This window comes from Anoplophora glabripennis, unplaced genomic scaffold, assembly GCF_000390285.2.
Source record: "Anoplophora glabripennis isolate ALB-LARVAE unplaced genomic scaffold, Agla_2.0 scaffold54, whole genome shotgun sequence".
In the NCBI taxonomy this organism is placed as follows: Eukaryota; Metazoa; Arthropoda; class Insecta; order Coleoptera; family Cerambycidae; genus Anoplophora; species Anoplophora glabripennis.
This window is the reverse complement of record NW_019416241.1, coordinates 870757-891435: the sequence shown is the minus strand read 5'-3', so window position 1 is coordinate 891435 and position 20679 is coordinate 870757. Positions and strand designations below refer to the sequence as shown.

Sequence of the window (20679 nt, the reverse complement as noted above, 5' to 3'; positions counted from 1 at the left end):
CTTTCTGCAGAACACACTGTATGAGTTTTTGGAAGACATTCCTTTGAATCAGAGGCAACAAATGTGGTTCCAGCATGATGGTGCTCCAGCTCATTTTTCCATGGCCGTTAGAGAGCATTTACACCAAACTTTTCCACATAGATGGGTAGGAAGGGCCGGACCTGTTTTATGGCCTCCAAGATCGCCTGATCTGAACCCTCTAGATTTCTTTGTTTGGGGATATTTGAAGACATTAGTGTATGGTACTCCTGTAAATAGCCTGGAAGAGCTGCAGCTACGGATTAATCAAAAGTGTCAAGAAATCCAAACCAAGGAGGGTGTTTTCGAAAGAGTTCGAATATCGTTGAACGAAGATGTCGTGCCTGCTTGGAAATGAACGGAGGGCACTTTGAATATCTTCTGTAACTTTGTTTGTTAAAAGCTTTCTTTGTCGGTTTATTCCTAATAAAATAAAATGTTTGAAAAACGAATAGTGGTCCATATCTCCGCAACCGTTACTTTGCAGACCCATGTTTATTAAGACTTTCTGCTTATTTTGGTTCATACTATTACCTCCTGAAATATTTTACACTCTTTTTTTAACACCCTGTACAGAAATATGTCTAAAAAATTTTTAAGTCCATAGAAGAAGAAGGTAGTATTCAATCGTTATTATGCAATTCACTCCAAAATATGAATAAAACTTTCAAGAGTATGTCATATAATGCCTACACTAAAGTAAAGATACAGGGTGTCCATAAATTTCGCCGACAACGTTTGACTGCATATTCACGACAATAAATAAATACGATCTACGTAGTTCAATAAAAACTTTTTGATTTTTGAGTTCAAAGTTGTCAAAAACAAAACTGATATAATTAATAACTTCATAACCCTTTTACTGATCGCGTTTAATTTTAGCACATTTATTTGGACTATTGTGACGTATTATTTTTTAAAGTTTTAGTTAAATCGATGTACTGGGTGATAGTTTTCTCCGGTTACCTCTCCCTTTTAGCGGTCAGAAGTTTTACAGTCGTAGTGTTTTTTTAAACGGGCAACATTGCAAAGGTCGTTTTATTTAAAAAAAATATCGTCTCTTGAGAAAATGGCGTAGAGAAAACCATTCTTGAGAAAAATGGTATTATTTGCAGTCTGTGCGCTTCAGTTTGCGTAGCAGTATCAAGAATTTAAAACTTTAACTTCAGTAGGCGATGAAACAAGATGTTGATTGCTGTGGCTATCAGGTATGGTCATTATTGTCGTGTTTTTTTAGATTCTCATCACTCCACACATGCAAATTATGAAGTGTCCGCAGTTTATCAAGACAATTAGATGTAAGTAAAACTAATGTTCACAAAATTTAAAAAAAGCAAAGCACGTCTACAATTTCGATACCGTTTTCTATTCAATTTATTTTGATTTTTCTTGATATCTCTGCGTCTCTTATAGTATTGGCAAAATCTACTCTCTCTTACTAAAGTTTTGAGATATTCTACAGTTTGTCTTGGGAAAAGTTGGCCCTATCTTTTTGACGTGTTGAAGAGACTGCCAATCTTATCAGTACATCATTAATATCCCTATCTCTATCCCTTATCCTAATTTCAATTAGAATAAGGGATAGAGACAAATAAGATTCACTTCTTATTTGTGGAAGGATGAAATGGGCGGTGACTATTAGACGCCTTCATTATAGCCATCTTTCTCTATCGCACGGATTTCTATTACTTACTTTATCGCTCTCACGTAATGGCCGATGAACCATGGATACTTTAAGACCCTGTATAAAGACTGCTTTATAAATGAATGAGGTGAGGTACTACGAATATGGCGTAAAAGCATTTAGTTTTTTGTCAATAAACTATACCTACAAAAGTCAACGCAGGCCTATCCTAAGACATGAATATAAGGCCGCAGGTAGGTATAACATTAGCTCAAAAGTATCCCTTAATTCAAAACTTTTGACGGACAGCCTCGGTTTTGTGTAATTTTCCATTATATTATGTTTTTCATTATGCTTTGAAGCGGTTTTGTTGTGTTATTTTACGTTGAAAATTTCAGCACTCCAACTATAAACCAACTGTTTAATATTTTAAAAGGCGCTCTTTACTGTTTGTTTGCCGTCCGTAATATGCAAGTTTGTTTAAAATTTTGATATGCCCGGTCCAAATTAAACGCAAACCTCGCGGTGTGTTATTTGATATCATTTTAGTTGCTTAATCATGGTTGTATGATATGTCACAGTTTATTTTAACTAGTCCATGATCAGAGGGTGTAACTTTTTTTTTATGTAGAACAAGTTTTATTTCACGGGACTAGTATTTAAAATTAAACTTTACGGGGTGAGTCAACGAGAAAAATATTGTAAAATATAATGAATTGATATATGACACCTATTATAAAAGTTGTAGATTTTGGGAAGGTCTTTCACCCTGTTGAAAACTACAGGGTGTTCCATTTGAAAAAAAAATTCAAAATTTTTGAAAATATACCTATAACGAAAAAGTTCGGGCGTTCCATTAAAAAAAAAAAATACAACTTTGGTCAGCCTTCCGAAAACGAATCACTTTGTATAAATTATTTTTAAAATGTGCATTTTTTGACCCTTGACACACAGACACGAACCTATTTTGAAATATTTTGCCTCAATTATATGCTAGAAATAAATCAACTTTGCCACAGCGTTGACTCACCCTGTACAGAGATATTTTACTGTAATTTTTTGTGACATAAAATAATGTTAAATATAAAAGTTCTATGAATTATTCTAAAGCTGAGGTATATAATAGTTTATTTGTAGCTTTGCTTTATTATTATTTTGTTATCATTTAATTTGCCAGTTCTGTAATACTGAAAAGGAAAATAAATCATAATTAAATAACTTCTTATGCCACTTTCAGAAAGTACAAAATTATTCTTCACAGGTTTTACAAGTGCGTTCATGATGAAAAGAACAAATTCGTTTAAAATTCAGGTAATTATTTTGTGGAAAAACGCTCGGGCACTTCGATTATTACTTTTAGTTGCTGATTTTTTTAACATAAGAGACTTATATACAGGGTGTCTCAAGAGAAATATATGCAATCATCATTGATTTTTTTAATGGAACACCCTGTATAGTATGCCATTTTTTAATTGTACGATAAATTCTTGAACACTTTTTATATATCATACCATATCTCTAAAGTCAACGGTTTTCGTAATAATGACGTTTGAAATGTGATAAATGGAAAAAAATTAATGTTTAAACATTATTTAAATAACAATTGATTTATAATAAATGTTTAATATTTTGTCCGTTACAATAAATTTTTATAGTCGAAGGATTATTTCCTGTTCAATGTTCTCAATTACCTGGATAAGTCTTATTTCCGGGCGTATTCTGTTTCAGGTCATCAAAATTATTTGGTCAATTCACATAAACTTTAGATTTCAAATAACCCCATAAGAATAAATCTAAAGGGGTTAAATCCGGTGACCTTGGTTGACGCTCAATAGGACCTCTACGTCCAATCCATTTATTAGGGAAAGTTGAGTCAAGAAATTGCTATTGCAAAATGAGGACGTGCTCCATCGAATTGGAACCATGTCATTATGAGAAATATCTGGATCTTGTGGATTAGGAAACACAACAGCTAAAGCGGGGATGAGTTCAAACTGAAGAAAGTCTAAGTAGCGTTCTCCATTTAAATTTTCTTAAAAAAAGGTTCCAAAATTCGGTTTCCGACAATAGCTGCCCAAACATTTATTTTTGAACGTTGCTGTATGTGAAAGACTTGTGTCCAATAAGGATTTTCAGTTGCCCAGTACCTGCAGTTTTTCTGTTTACGTGTCCTATTAAAACAAAAGTAGCCTCATCAGAAAAAATAATCTTTCGGGTGAAATTTAAATTTTGATTATTCATCTCAATTATCTGCTCACAAAACTGCGTTCTTCGGTCAAAATCGTATTCTAATAGTTCATGTATCAATTGAACTTTATGAGGATAAATCCCGATGACAAACTACAATTCTTGAAGATTGTCCTAATGGCTACATTGGGATTATTTACAGTTTCAAGTAAAACGTCTAGTTTAGGATCTTCTGATATTTCTGTTGGTCTTCATTTAGATAAATCTCTAACGTAGCTGTGCTCAGCAAATTTCAATTCAATTTTGCTGACAGTAGATCTAGTAATTGGAGATCGATCAGGATGAATTACATTAAATAAATTACATACTTCTTGTTGAGTACACACTCTGTCTCCAAAACCAATCATCATAAGTACTTCACTACGTTCTTTCTCAGAAAAATTCATTTTTAAAATGAAACGTAAAACTGACAAAATGACACTGACAAACTAAACGCCGGTGATAGTTTGGTTTTTATTGTCACAAAATATTTCATCAAAATGGTCTAGGCATCAAGAAATGAAAACGATTAATACGAAGAAAATTGTTTTGTTTAAGATAGAATTTGGCGTACCAGGTTGTTTTTGTTGGCTTTTAAAAAAATGTTCAAGGTTGTTCAATTTAAACATTTTATTTAATTACTTGTGTGTTTTTCAAAATATCAATATTCAAACGTCATTATTACGAAATCCGCTGATTTTAGAGATATGGTGTATTATACAAAACCTGCAATACAATTAAAAAATGGCATAATATACAGGGTATTCCATTAAGAAATCAACGATGACTGCGTATGTTTTTCTTGAAACATCCTGTATATAATTTTCTTATGTCAAAAATCCTCAACTAATCGAGGCATCCGAGCGTTTTTCCAGAATATAATTACCTGAATTTTAAACTTTCATCATGAACGCACTTTATATTTTACAGATAAATAATTTCAGATGAGATTTATAATTGTGACTTTCAACGTTCCATCAAACTTCCTGCTTTTGGCATATTCTTGAACCATACATACTAACGTGAGAACAAAGCACTAATAAAAGCGAGCGTCTCTTTTCAAATAGCATGTCATATCACTGGTGCTTTTCATTATCTAATTCACTTTTAGACATAAAAGGAATAATGGGAGTATTCTCTGCATATCAAATTTGAAGAGCGTCCTTCACATGTGACGTGGATGCCTAGGTAATTATGTGGAAATGTAAATAACAAGGTGAACGTATGTGGCAATTATAATTGTTTTCATACAACGTAGTAAAAGTGCCTCAAGGTGATTTAATTATTGCACTGGCTCTTTTGCTGTACCGATTTTCTAATGGAATGTTAAAATGTTAACACAAAGTTTTATATACTCCAATGTTACGCTTGATAATATTCATCATTAATCATTTTGTTTTTGTACGTAGTAAGAGTTAATTCATGTTTGTATAAATAAACAATTTCTAAATAAATTTATTTGACATTATACATACAAGTTGACATATAATACTTAATTCATGGAAAATTTTAATGAAAACCAGAATTTAAAAAGAACATACATATTTGCGATTTATTAATCTCTATGAAAATTTTATACGTTTTTGTTCAATTTTCTAAATACAACTTCCTGTATTCCAGTCATAAATCTACCTTACATTTTTGTATATTGTATATGTATAAAAAAATAAAGATGCCTAAATATATTAAAAAAATTTTTGCCTGAAATTTTTTTCATAGTTATTTCAAATATATCCCTCACATAATTAATAAGGTATATGAGAAAATAAATTTTTCAGTAAAAATTATATAGGATGTTCCACCTAAGAGGGATTCTTCTGTAACTGTGCAACTGTAAAATTTATAAAAAAAAATACATTTTCGAGATAATCAGTTGTTTTTGAAAAAAATCACGATTTCAGCTCTCTAAATGAGGCTAGATAGCGTCTAAACCGTAAAAGTTAGAAACCTGCAGTTTACACAGTTCGTCTTGGCATAAATTACTGTATCTTGTCATCTATGAGCAAAACGTGAACGTTATTCAGACTCGGAAATACTGAGACCTACATTTAATAATCTTACGTGTTGAAAAACTTTTTTTTTTAATGGAATGACCCATATCAATTATCATGGGTGAATGCAAAATTGATTGCCCTCTCGAATGATATAAATTTGTCCATACTTATCTCTAACAGTTTTCCAGAAAAATCAAGTTATTTCCCAAAAAGTAGCTATGTAACAGCATCAAGAAGGCTTTGAAATTGTATTAGTACAACGTCCATACATAGGATTTTACAAAAGCACAGTACAGCACATCCTTATCGCATCCAATTACACGAAGAGTTACTAAAAGTAGACTTTCAGCGGAGACTGAATTTTTGTCAGTGGGCACTTCAGATGTTAAATCAAGGTGATGATTTTTTGAAACGGGTTATGTTCTCCGATGAAGCTACTTTCCATACATACACTTTTCGTTAATAGTAATAATTGCCATTATTGTGCCATAGTAAATTCTCACCAGTTCTGGATAACTCATAGCCAACGATGATTTGAACGTGTGCCAAGCAATTTTAGGAACCCATGTCATTGAACTATTCTTTTTTTACCAGCATCTAACTAGAGTAGTTTATTAAACTTTTTAACAAACGCTCTAGAAGATTTGTTAGCCGACATTCCTTTAGCTACACTTCGAAGAATGTGGATGCAACATGATGGTGCTCCACCTGAAAATACCGCTGCGGTTCGTCAGTTTTTAGACGAAACTTTTCCCAATAGATGGATTGGGCGCAGGGACCAGTAAGTTGGCCTTCAAGGTGTCCAGATATGACAAGTTGGACTTATTTTTATGGGGATTTATAAAAAGCAAAGTTTACATTACCCCACCAACTACCGCGGACCAATGTTGAACTTTTGTTGTCTTTTAAAAACAAAATTCGTTTGTGTATTAATCAAAATGGAGGACACTTCGAGCAATTGATGTAAATCAGCGGTCTAAGTATTATTCTCTTTTTTGTGTTCCGAATTTCAGTTTGTTTCGTTTTGTGTTTTGTTTTAGTTGTTGTGAGTGGTTTACTTTTGTTTGTCAAACCACTATTTAAACATGCTAGTAAATATTGACACTGTCAGTCCAAGGCCTGATAAAATGTGAGAGAAAAGTAGTTTTGCAAGGCCTTCTTGACGCTGTTACATAGCTACTTTTTGGGATCCTCGAAAGGGCATTCAATTTTGCATTCACCCATGATGATTCCTATGGGTCATTCCATTTGAAAAAAAAAAATTTCAAACCGTAAGATTATTAAATGTAGGTCTCAGTATTTTCAAGTCTGAATAACGTACACATTTTGCTCACAGATGACTGTGAAAACTGCAGGTTTCTACTCTTCCGGTTTAGACGCACTCTATCCTCATTTAGAGAGCTGAAATTGTAAATTTTTTTTAAACGGTAAGTTTTAAACATCAGTTACATTTAATAAACTCTAACCTAATATTAACCAAGGAATTCAAAAATGCACAGTTGCAGAAGAATCCCTGTATGTATATGAAAAAATATCAAATATCTAAGTTTGGTTTATAACTGAAAAATCAAACGCTGTACAAAAATATCTTCCACACCACTGGTTTCTATGCAAAAAAAAATAGAACAGAAACCCTTTCTATAGAAATAAATATTCACAAATAATAAAATTATTCGATGTTACAGAAAAGCGGATAAAAATGCAAATTAACTATCTGCTTTTTTCCTTTCAAAGAATACGCCAAGCCTACCAAACGAGTTCAGTTTAATCTATCCTGTACAAAATGATGCATTACTGTATAGTAGCTCTGTTATTATTGTAACTATAAAAAAAAATGTTGAATGTTGTGAAATGTATGAAAGTGTGACGATAAAAATATTTGTATAAATGAAAATAAATGTATTGAATTGGTCCTGAAATTTTGCATACAGAGATAATTAGTTTTCAATTTGTGCCACTAAAATGAATTATTTAGAAAATTATTTTAAACTTTGCAATAATAATTTTCAAATGATAGTTGGCATTAATATATTACCAGTAAAAAATACAAAGATCAATAAATCAGATTTGTGGAACTTTTTTTACATACACACTGTAGGTATTTACAATGGCATCGTTTTTATACCCGTTAATTCAGCTATTTCTTAAAATGAAATAAATTAATATGTACCTTTTGAAAAGTTCAAATGTACATACTTACTTTCATTCAAACAGAATTCAATAAATTCAACCATGTCTGTTTTGAAATAATGAATTTTGTTGGTAATGAGCAGCGTTGAAAGAAAATGATATTCAGCGTTAGAATTAGGAAAAATATTTTGCTATTAAAACTTCCATATGAAACTAAATTACGTTTCGTAAGAAGTAACTGAATATTTAATAAAACTGTAGAAACTGCGAAACTTTTTCAGTTTTTAATTAAAAGAGCTGTTCATATCGACATCTAGATGTTCTCGTTTTTTCTCATTTTTGTATTATCATCAGAAAAGTTTAATAAAAAGCTATTCTGTTTTTAATTTGTTTCGCCAAAACTGCATGTTATTTGGTACGTAGAGAAATATTTTGCAAAATTTTGTAGACATGAGTATTACTAGCAGCCATGTTAATTAGAAAGAGTTAAATAAAGTTAAATAGAAAGGCGATACAAATAGTCGGCTAAATTTTCTGGATCAAAGTTTTGTTTAACTGATAACAATACTTTATTGGAAGTAAAACATTTTTAGTATTATTTAGTACCTACTAAAAGTAGGTAACTTTCATATTTTTTTTTTCAAATTATGAGCATTTGAATATTTTGAGCAGCGCGCCTGATCATTTGTTCTTTCAATTGCATACTTAGTTTTCAAATGCGAATTTAATGACACAATGTCTTTAATTTTAAGCGTTTGTTAAACTATATAAAATTTTCTTTTAATCATACCCTGTTCCACATGTTTCAAAGTGGCATATTAAGATTAGAACCCCACTGTATCAAATGCTAAGGCAAACAATAAACCGAGTATTTGTTTGCTGCACTAGAATTATCAGATTGCAGTAATGACGCTATCTGAAACTAAATAAACACAGACATTATTTCTACGATTTTTTTTGTGCAGTCCATTTCGTGAAACACGTATTCACCCCTAATAGTTGCGATATTAACTCATTAAGGGTCGTTAGGAACCTAAACAAACCGTTACTACCTATTTGCTCTTGTGTGCGTTCAACACTATCACCGTGATATTGCTCTTTCCGCCTCACAAAATTACAGCCAAAATGATACGGCTTTAATATTAGTGTAACGTTTGTTATCCCGAAAAACAGTTTTAATATCACGTATAATCGTGTAAAGGTTGGTTCAAACGTGACTACATGTTTGACAAGTGTAAGGATGTCGTGGTGCCTGCTGGATAATTTTGCGCAAGCACTTTATTCGAAGCAACATAAAGTTGACCAATCAGCAATGTTAAAAAAAGAAATTGGAACAGATACAGCGTTGATCTTAAGTATTGTAACATTAGTTACTTTTCCTCGCCCTCTATTATTGAGTTATTTGAGAAAACATATTGGAGAAATATAAAGAAAACCAGCTGTATGGAATTTGTACTAAACGAGGAAAGTTACTTGGAATAGTTCAAGTCTTGTTCCAATGTATTTTGACACGCTGACGAATCTGAGTGACTCCTCCTAAACAAGTACATATTTTGAAAAAAAGCCGACACGGTGTTAAAATACACAAAACCAAATATATGTCTGATTTCGGCGAATGCTATTCCAGTTATAGTCGAGTCAGAAGATGGATTGGAAACAGAGACAATGTTGAAACGGAAAGTACCCTTTGAAAGTTCCGTACAGCGTTCAAAGTCTTATGAATTAATTGACACTTAAAATTTCCAGAACCGATTGTTCATAAGCTGTTCAAGTTTGAAGGACGTATTACAACACAATGAAAATAAATACTCTTGTATTCCCATTGCACAGTCTGCGTTGATGGTATTTTAGAAAAATTATTACATCTCTGCGATTAAAATAGTATATTGTAAAAAAAATTCACTCAAATTTCACACAATTTTACTCAATCAATTAATTTCTGTCCACACCCGATTGAGTGAAATTTTTATTCTATTAGTATGAGTACAACTGAGTGAAACTAATGCAACAGAAATGAGTGAGTTTTACTCGAATCCGAGTTACTGCATACTATCAATTGAGCGACTTTTGACTATTCTGAGCATATAAAACCAATTTAGAATTGACTTTTTCTCTAATGTGATTTAAATTTAACTACTATTGAGCCATTTTTTACTCAGACTTGGTTTTTAATTAACTAAATATTGAGTGCAAAAATAAATAACTCACAAATAGTTAATTAGGACATACAGTGTTGAAATTAACTCACTTCGAGGGTCCTCTTCCTGTCCTGGCTGAGACCCGCCAACTGACACCCGCCGCCGACGGCTAAGGCCTGTTCTCCTAGAGATCACGCTTTTCTGGAGCATCTAACGGGCCCTATTAACTGTGGTCGAGATTACAGAAGCAATATGTAAGTGGTGCCATCTTCACGGCGCCATTCAAATGACTCGAAATTAATATACATTTAAACTCACTCAGTAGTGAGGACATTTGCTCTGATTTAAGTACAAGTGCATCAAATACGAGTTTACGTGAACAATTTATTTACAGAGTATAAATATATACTATATTTGATTGAAAGCTTGAGTGTAAAAATATCACAAATGAGTAACATGATCTAAATGCCCAATATTGAGTGAAAATGTTCTCAATAATTTCACTGAATGGATTAACTCCGAACCTTTATTGTTTTCACTCACCCCGATTTTCTTACAGTGTATATTCTAACATTTTGAAAAACAAATTATTTTCCATTGCGCGAACCCTGGCCCTTTTGTATGCGTATCAGACATAAAAGATGAAAAGAATTAAATTCGTATTACAGTTATGATCAAGTAATTCGTTGTTTCAAATTCCAACATTGTGAAAAACTTTGAAACTCATATCAGATAATATAAAAGCTAATATCGGTAACTTTTTTCATATCTGGAAATAAATGCTAACTTTATTCCTTTGTTATGGAATAAGGAGGCGCAAAGTAGATATCATTTATATCAGTTTTTGTACACATACCTCCACGATTCTTTTTTAAAGGAAGAAAGTTCCACGAAATTTTGATGTACGAGTGTCATACAGAAGCTGCTACCAATTTTTCTCTCAAACAAAAATTATGTAACTTCTTATAAGATACCTTTTTTCCATAGAAGTAGAAGTCCCGCAAGCAACCAGTGGCGGAGTTATGGGGACTCGGACTCATTAAATTAAAAAAAAATTAATACGGCCCTACTGAAAATAAAAAATGATGCTGTTTTTAGATGGAACAGTTTGTTATTGACAAAAAGTGTACATTCACTTTTTTCCCTAACTCTTATAGTTGCATGGCAAAATTGATTTTTCGGAAGGGTACTTCTGGATTCTGTCGATAAACTTTAGGAAGACGTTCCTCATAAAACCTATAAATATATAGTACCTATTAAAATTAGTCTTAGTCTCGAGTATGTGTGAGTCAAATAAGCCTTTTTGTCTCCCCTTCCCTTGAGTTTAACCAATAGTATTAAAATTATTTAGGAGATGCTTCGTTTTTGAGATTTTTTTCATCATCATTCAACATCAACAAAGCGAAAAGTGAATCAAAAATGAAATGATTTAAAAAATATTTTGTTCAAAATGGGCACCTCCGGACTGTAGACAAGCACATCTTCTAATTATGGAGGTAGTGGCCGATTGACTCTGAATTGGAGTTAATTCTTGACACGCTCGGACTATTCGCTGTCAGATCTTCTAGGGTATCAACTGGTACCTCGTAGACTTTTTGTTTAACAGCAACCCAAATGAAATAATCCATCGGTGTCAAGTCTGGTGAACGTGCGGGCCACGCTGCAGGTCCTCCACGACCAATCCATCTCCTGGGATAATTAATGTTTAACCACTCCCTAGGACCTCTACCAAAATGGACAGGACAACCATCTAGTTGAAACCAACTGTTCATTCGAGTATTAAGCGGAACATCTTCTAACAGATCTTGAAAACCATTTTCAAGGAACTCGGTAATCATGTCAGCATTTAACCGATGCGGAAGGAAGTAGGGACTAACTATAGTGTTGTTCAGCACACCCAAACATACATTACACTGGAATTCATGCTGAAAACTATGTTCTCTTACAGCCCGTGGATTCTCGTAGGACCAAATATGGTTGTTCCTTTGGTTTAAGATTCCCCTTCGAGTAAATGTTGCCTCATCTGTCCACATTACTTTTTGCGTAAACTGATCATCATTCTCTGCTTGGTTCATTTAGAAGTTATTTAAAAAATTCGAATTTTTTTAAAAATCTTTAACGCCCTATATTTCAAAAATGAAGCGTCTCTGGAAAAAAATTTATACTTCATTTTTTTATTTTTTATGAGGTTTATCTCCTTAAAGTTTGTCAACTTAATCCTGAAACACCCTGTATAGACCTCAGCAGAAGGTAAATATTTTACATATTATTAATTTCAATTTTGAAATTATTCCTGTTGTATACATACAACAAAATAACTTGTAAACAGTACAAATTTAAGTGAAAAAGTGTTTTAAGACACTAAGTACTTGACAAGGCACGAGACTGACAAATGTACCTGCTTTACAGATATCATAAAACATTTATCTGTACTTATTTAATTGTACAATGATACTATTTCCATGGAAAAATATAATTTTCTTTTAATATGTAACTGTATTTTCCTTGTTTGTCTCTTTGTTACCCAAGATCCAGGGCCGCCTGTGACGCCATTGCTGCAAACCAAAATGACTTTCATTTCTCACGACAAAGCTCCACCCGTCATCTCCGTTATATTTCAACAATACCGCAAGTTTATGTAAGCGTAATTAATGAAGAAAACCATTTTAATTGGATAGATTTATCATAATTACTGCATTGTCGGTAAATCACGCTAAAATGTATGTCTAGTTTAGCTTAGACAAACTTGAATATTGGAGGGTCAAGTTTACCGTCTGTCCAAATAAGGTCAGTGCTGCGTGTGTGCTCAGTATAGTCTTGCAAGAACGGAAAAGGCTATTCCAGTCTGTAATCGAGGATATCAAACTTGTCTCTAAGAATTGTACAGAAGCTTCCGTGTTTCAAATTCATAAAAATAGATCATTTTGTAGAATATAATATGGCTCTGAAGTTAAAAAATTAGTAAGACCACCAGCGAGGCAATCATCCCAGTAATTCTTCAACCATATGTTGCTATTGAAACAAAAAAATCAAACGTAGTTATTTAAGGTCTTAATAATACGTTGTTTTGCTATAATCACCTTATTTTGTAGGTTTCATAGATATACAGGGTGTGGCGTTTATAATCTGTAAAAATTAAACTACAGCTGCCTCATGATACTTATAATAGAAAAGTCTTATACGAAAAAGTTCTATCTTCGCGTTTTTTTTTTGTAAATTAAAGTTCATTTATTCAACGAAAATGAAAGCCGACCCTGTGTTATACCTGTGTTAATACTAAAAGGTTAGGTTACATTGTCAAAAAAATTGTGTAGTCAACTGATTTTGTATTTGTATTGAATGCATTATTCATTTAATTATTAAATATTAAGCATCATTCATCGGTCCATCGGTTTTAAAAAGTGAAAGATTCCAGACAAAAGTTTTTATTTTGATTGAACAAATGCGTTTTTGCAGATGGTTTTTACGGCAATGTGCAAATCAAGTAGACTTTCCTGCTTATGTTTGTGTAACAGATGAGGCGACATTTACCCGTGATGAAGTGGATTTCCATAATATGCACATATGGGCCGATGAAAATCCTCACGCGTTTAGGGAAACTCATTTTCAACATCGGTTCTCGGTAAATGTTTGTACTGGCATAATAGGCGATGTACTTGGGGGCCCCTATTTCTTTGAAGGACGACTAAATGGGCCAACATATGCTGACCTTTTGGAGAACCGATTGCCTGAATTATTGGACGATGTGGCATTACAAGTTTGGGCACGCATGTTTTGTCTTCAAGATGGGGCTCCTCCACACAGTACTCGAGAAGAACGACGCTTTTCAATGAAATATTTCCTCAGTAATGAATTGGACGCTTTGGTCCTGTGCCGTGGCCACCTCGGACACCCGATCTAACTCCAATGGACTTTTATCTTTCGAGTCACTAGTTTACAATACTCCAATTGCTACGGTGGAAGAATTGCGAATCCCTATACTTGAAGCTGCTGACACAATTAGGGGAATACCTGAAATTTGGGAAAATATTCGCCAAAATTGGGTGTGTCGGTGCCATCCATGCCTGTATCCGCGCTAATGGGGATCAATTTCAACATTTTCTCTAGAAATGGTAAGTTTTATTTCATTTTTTCCATATTTTAATGGAGTTTGTTTAGTGCACGCAGTTGGCAACTACAGATGCTTACGGATGTGGTTTTGTTTGCGAACTCTTGCAGTAACACCAATGTATTAATTATTATAATAAAAAAATAGCAGTTTTTTTAAATATCTATTTTTCTTAGTTTGTACTTTTGCATTGAAAAATTACCCAAAAATTGAGAAGTATCTTTCTATATCTTTCAACGACGATTTGTTTACGCAGCTGGTCTACAGCACGTAACTCATCGTACAACACACGGACAGGACCGTTCCAGAGAAAATATTTTGGTCCATAATTGAAGTTTAATTTACGAAAAAAAAAATGCAAAAACAGAACTTGTTCGTATAAGATTTTTCTATTACAAATATCGTTAGGAAGCTGTAGTTTAATTTTTATAGATTATACACTCCACACCCTGTATAGGTATAGGTATCTGAAAGTATCGATTTAGTTCAAAATTTTATACTCCCAAAATTTTATTGTAGATATACTAAATAGTAGATACTCCGTATTTGCATGTATGTACAAAATTGCGACACATTTTGTCGTTCTTTAACAGAACTAAATGCCTGTTTCAAATTAATAGCTTATTATTCATACACCTAATAATGGTATTAGAGGATATGTAGANATACTAGTAATACTAAAAGAAGGTTAGGTTACATTGTCAAAAAATTTGTGCAGTCAACTGATTTTGTATTTGTATTGAATTCATTATTCACTTAATTATTAAATATTAAGCATCGTCCATCGACCCATCAGTGTTAAAAAGTGAAAGATTCCAGACAGTGTAATTTTTATAAAGAAGTGAAAAATAAGAATAGCGTGCCGATTACATTAAAAACGAACGAGATCCTTATTTCTTACTTTGCTTAATTTTTTAGTTTGTGCACAAACTAGTTTTACAATGAACCGAGAAAACAATGCATTTACTATTTCCGAACGTGTCGATATGGTGTTAGTGTATCGTGCAGCCGGAGAAAATGCGCTCGCGACGACTAGGTTGTACCGGGAACGATGGCCACAACGTCACCCCCCATGTCAAATACAGTCATACAGTACGTTCAGCGGCTTCGAGATACGGGAAGTGTTATTCCTCGAGGAGAAGGACGTGGTCGGCAAGTGAACCTTAATGTTAAATATGCAGTATAGGAAAATCTTGACGAAGACTCCACAATAAGTACTCGACGATTCGCACAGCAAGTAGGAACCTCATATCGTATCTTAAGGCGCCAGCTGTTGCACCCTTATCATCTGCAACAAGTTCGACAGATTTTATCCCCGGATTGTGATCAACAAATGCGTTTTTGCAGATGGATTTTACGGCAATGTGCCAATCAAGTAGACTTTTCTGCTTATGTTTGTGTAACAGATGAGGCGACATTTACCCGTGATGAAGTGAATTTCCATAATATGCACATATGGGCCGATGAAAATCTTCATACGATTAGGGAAGCTCATTTTCAATATCGGTTCTTGGTAAATGTTTGGGCTGGCATAACAGGCGATGTACTTGGGGGCCCTATTTCTTTGAAGGGCGACTAAATGGGCCAACATATGCTGACTTTTTGGAGAACCAGTTGCCTGAATTTTTGGACGATGTTGCATTACAAGTTCGGGCACGCATGTTTTATCTTCAAGATGGGGCTCCTCCACACAGTACTCGAGAAGAACGACACTTTTCAATGAAATATTTCCTCAGTAATGGATTGGACGCTTTAGTCCTGTGCCGTGGCCACCTCGGTCACCCGATCTAACTCCAATGGACTTTTATCTTTCGAGTCAGTTGAAGTCACTGGTTTACAATACTCCAATTGCTACGGTGGAAGAATTGCGAAAGCCTACTTGAAGCTGCTGACACAATTAGGGGAATACCTGGAATTTGGGAAAATATTCGCCAAAATTGGGTGTGTCGGTGCCATCCATGCCTGTATCCGCGCTAATGGGGATCTATTTCAACATTTTCTCTAGAAATGGTAAGTTTTATTTCATTTTATTCCATATTTTAATGGAGTTTGTTTAGTGCACGCAGTTGGCAACTACAGATGCTTACGGATGTGGTTTTGTTTGCGAACTCTTGCAGTAACACCAATGTATTAATTATTATAATAAAAAAATAGCAGTTTTTTTAAATATCTATTTTTCTTAGTTTGTACTTTTGCATTGAAAAATTACCCAAAAATTGAGAAGTATCTTTCTATATCTTTCAACGACGATTTGTTTACGCAGCTGGTCTACAGCACGTAACTCATCGTACAACACACGGACAGGACCGTTCCAGAGAAAATATTTTGATCCATAATTGAACTTTAATTTACGAAAAAAAAAACGCAAAAATAGAACTTGTTCGTATAAGATTTTTCTATTACAAATATCGTTAGGAAGCTGTAGTTTAATTTTTATAGATTATACACTCCACACCCTGTACACGTATAGGTATCTGATTTAGTTAAAAATTGTATACTCCCAAAATTTTACTGTGGATATACTAAATAGTAGATACTCCGTATTTGCATGTATGTACAAAATTGCGACACATTTTGTCGTTCTTTAACAGAACTAAATGCCTGTTTCAAATTAATAGCTTATTATTCATACACCTAATAATGGTATTAGAGGATATGTAGATCAGCACTGCAGTCTTTAATAATAATCTACGTGTGAACATTTCAAGTTTGTTTCCAGGAAGTATAATTCCTTATAAAACTTTTCATGATTTCGTAACTACCTATGTACATTGTAAATTATATTTAGAAGACTTGAACGTATTGGATTTAATTAGCTTAATACCTTAAAATGAGTAAAAACATATGAGAGTTAATAAAAAAATATATATATTTTTGTAAGAAATTTAGTAAAAAGGGCAAATAAATTTTTTTTATGGTCTGTCCAAGATAGGGATGGGATAGCATTAGGATCTAGTAAGCGGTAAAAGATACGGGGTGGCTCAAATTAGAAGCTCAAATTAGAAAAAGTTGTGTTTTTTTTATACCTAACAATATGCTGTTTAGAAAGTTTTAAAATTCCGAGTAGTTCCGGAGATATCCGGAAAAACCCGACATTTTGCAAAACCGTTTTATTTTTTGTGGCTTTATTTGAAAACAAATTTTAAAATAAATTGCATATATATTGCCACTTTTTTCACTCTATCCAATGGCGTCAACATTTTTGCAATCCAACGTTTCGTCTTCGAGGGGCCATCATCATTAATTTTTTCAAATACGTCGCTGCAATTTTTATGACAAAATCTAAGTTAGCCAATATGTTTATTTAAAAACTGTAACTCTGTTAAATTAATGTAAATTTTTATTATATTTTCTTAAAATAGTATCGAACAAGCTTTTTAATTGTAACTTTTTATCTGTAGGTAATTTTTGTGTCACTTATCTATTTTTGATAGACCCGTTTCATTTATACAGACCTTAACAAAGATAATAAAGATCATAATGAACAATAAAAGCAGGATATAATGCACGCGATATAATTACATTTCTTTGTCGAAAATATACTGTTTAAAGGAGTACACTTACCCCATCACTAAAACGTCCACTGACTCTGTATTTATGTTTTCTAGCAACCTTAACGTAGGGATGGCTATCTACTGGAGTTATATCCCTAATTGGAAAATTTCTAGGAGTGACAAAGTTACTTCTATCTTCGACGAGATTGTCGTCAGGATTTGGAGGGAAGAGGACTGGTCCATTCCTTTCCCCATTCTGTGCGGCAACCTCATAAGGATGGGGGTTGAAGTTCCTGGGCTGCAGAAATATTTCAGGGTGAGGTTCTTCTAAACTTACAGTTACTTCTGTCACGATTACTAGGAGTATAAGTAGGTTGTACCACGAAAGAATCGTAGGAATCTGAAACAAACATATAGAATTAGTACAGGATTAACACAGATTTTGTTAATCTTTATTTATAAGTTGATGGAAACAAGATTATTTCTGTAATATTTCCATCAACTTCAGTAACGCTTTTGATATGACCTGTTTTGTGTTAATTTAATGTTAAGCCTTGTCTTTAATCAAAACATTTTTCTCTGTAGATACAAGAAGCTTTATTTGTACGTAGAGAAATAACATTTAATCCTAACGCTGTACACAGGCCAGTAGAACAAAGGTATTCTCATCAGTCAAATGAAGAATAAAAAAACTCAATCGCTTTGAAATGCCGTAGATGATGCCCGAGAGAGAGCTGCATCTAACATAATCCTCATAGCACACAACTATCTTCCCTGGATAGTTTTGTTCTAAATAAATAAATAAACAAACGTAGTTATTTCAACGAATGCACTCAGCATTCAACCCACCCATTAAGGGAGTCAACGTTTCATGCACGAACCACGAGGAAGTCCGGAACATAAACACAAAACTCTAGAGTCTCCTGAAACGCTTTGAAACTATTCCATTTAAAGGCGCAGACGTCTGATTGTTAGGTTTGTTTTAATATTATTAAGCTAATGCGAGTTAAGATTAGAGATGAAAGACCCATTTTCCTCTTATAAAATACCAACATATTCTTGTAGATGTCGCTACATAAAATAGTTTATAGTAAAAATTTAATTGCCAAAGTAAAAGTATTATTAAAATATGCGAAATTAATCAATATTTTGAAGTTTAACTAATAATATTTTAATATTTCCTTCATTAGTCAAATTAAAAACACAAAAATATTTGCTATAAGCGATTCTGTTAAAGAGAAATAAACAAGAAACCCATATCAGATAAAAGAACCTTTGAAGGGGTTTTCTCCGCAATCATAATCGTCTGTCGTCACCGCCGAATTTTACACAACGGATAAAAGGAAATGCGGAACCGACTCCTAATAAGTTTCGTCTTAAGCAGTGGTCCAATAATGGAAATAAAAGCAGTCTAGATATGAATAAGAGATAGGGATAAAGGAAAATCAATCTCAAAGACGAATTATTTTCTTTGATTAAAAACGAACGGTAGAGAATCCTTGGATAGGTATTTGTTTTATCTGTCTTGTAAACATCTTGGGAAAGAAATATAGTAGATATTAAATATTTTCAAAACTTATTTGCTTCACGGATTTATATGCAATATATGAAAACACTATTTTACATTTTATTCCCTTTGTATCTTGGGAATATATGTTTATACTTGCATATACAGGGTGATTCAGTAATAATGACATTAATCTTAAGGGAAGATAGGAAAAAATGAGTAAAATATGCGATTAAAAAAAATTTAAAATGCATATTTACGCTGAATTTTTTTTTTCAAATCATTATCTAAACCCCTTTCGGACCGCATCTGACCGCTGACCTACAAAGGTTTATCGAGAGTGAATCTTGACCTACTGCATTCGGTCACTAATCTAGCTTTTACTGTGTTTTTAATAGTGGACGACAGAAACAGATCTTCTTGCCTGGGCACATGAATGAATAAGATATTTTTTACGTTTTAAACAGGTATTAACAAGCATTATTTATTTGTTAATAAAAACAAATGTATAAGGATAATCACTGTTTTCGAATATTAGATTATGACAATTTAGTATTTCTAATATTGACAATAACGTTTCCACTATGTTTTATAATTAAATATGAGTTTTTAGTATTATGTCCAACTAATTATTCAGTTTATAGTACGTAGACCTCATTGTGTGACTTATTGCTTTTCAATGAGTAGTATGGTACATATCTATTTAAAATGACAGCACGGCTAAAAGAACATTTGTAACTAGTCATATTTTAGAAAAAAAATAATTATAAACGTTTTTTTCCTCTTCCATTTTCGCCTAAAATCAACTCTTGAAAAGATACATAATTAAATAATTTTTTTTATGCGCATACACAAATTTTCATTTCTAGTGATATTTGAAAGCCAATAATCTCCGTGGATATACGATTCAGCCAAATATGGACTTTTTGAAACATATAGCGTCCGGACTATGAGGAAATCAGCTGTTTCGCTTCAACGAGAGTTAAGGGGTAATTTGCTTATTTTTTAAAAACGTAGTTAAAATTAATGGCATCATGACTGAATCACCTGTATAGAAAATCAGTATAAAACTCAACAAATACATTTGAACACTTTTATATGGTTTAATTTTCGCTGAAAAAGTTGACCGAATGAACATGGAAATATCACTGAAAGGTTGATATAACTCTACACATAAAATTTTCATTTCGGTACTTTTTCAACACATGAGATATTGTAGAATTGCGTACTTTAAAGACTCCAATCAACGTTTTTCATTAAAACCCTTGACTATATATTTTCTACATAAATAATAACAACATTAAGTTTTACACCAAAAACCGACGATCTAAAGCCAGTATTCGAGATACAGAGTGTTGGCATTTAATGAATATATCTCTGAAGATGTTTGATATGGGCTAATGCAAATCGAATGATACATTTGACTAAAGGGAAGAATTC

The 20679-nt window shown here is 33.0% G+C and overlaps 1 protein-coding gene across 1 annotated transcript in view; it reads right to left on the bottom strand.

Moving 5' to 3' along the window:
* Positions 1–20679, bottom strand: part of LOC108905165 — a 47711-nt gene that overhangs the window by 25438 nt on the left and 1594 nt on the right. The window contains exon 2 of the mRNA XM_018707947.1: positions 17803–18132. Within this exon, the coding sequence (XP_018563463.1) occupies positions 17803–18132 (330 nt within the window). The remainder of the gene's footprint in view (positions 1–17802; positions 18133–20679) is intronic.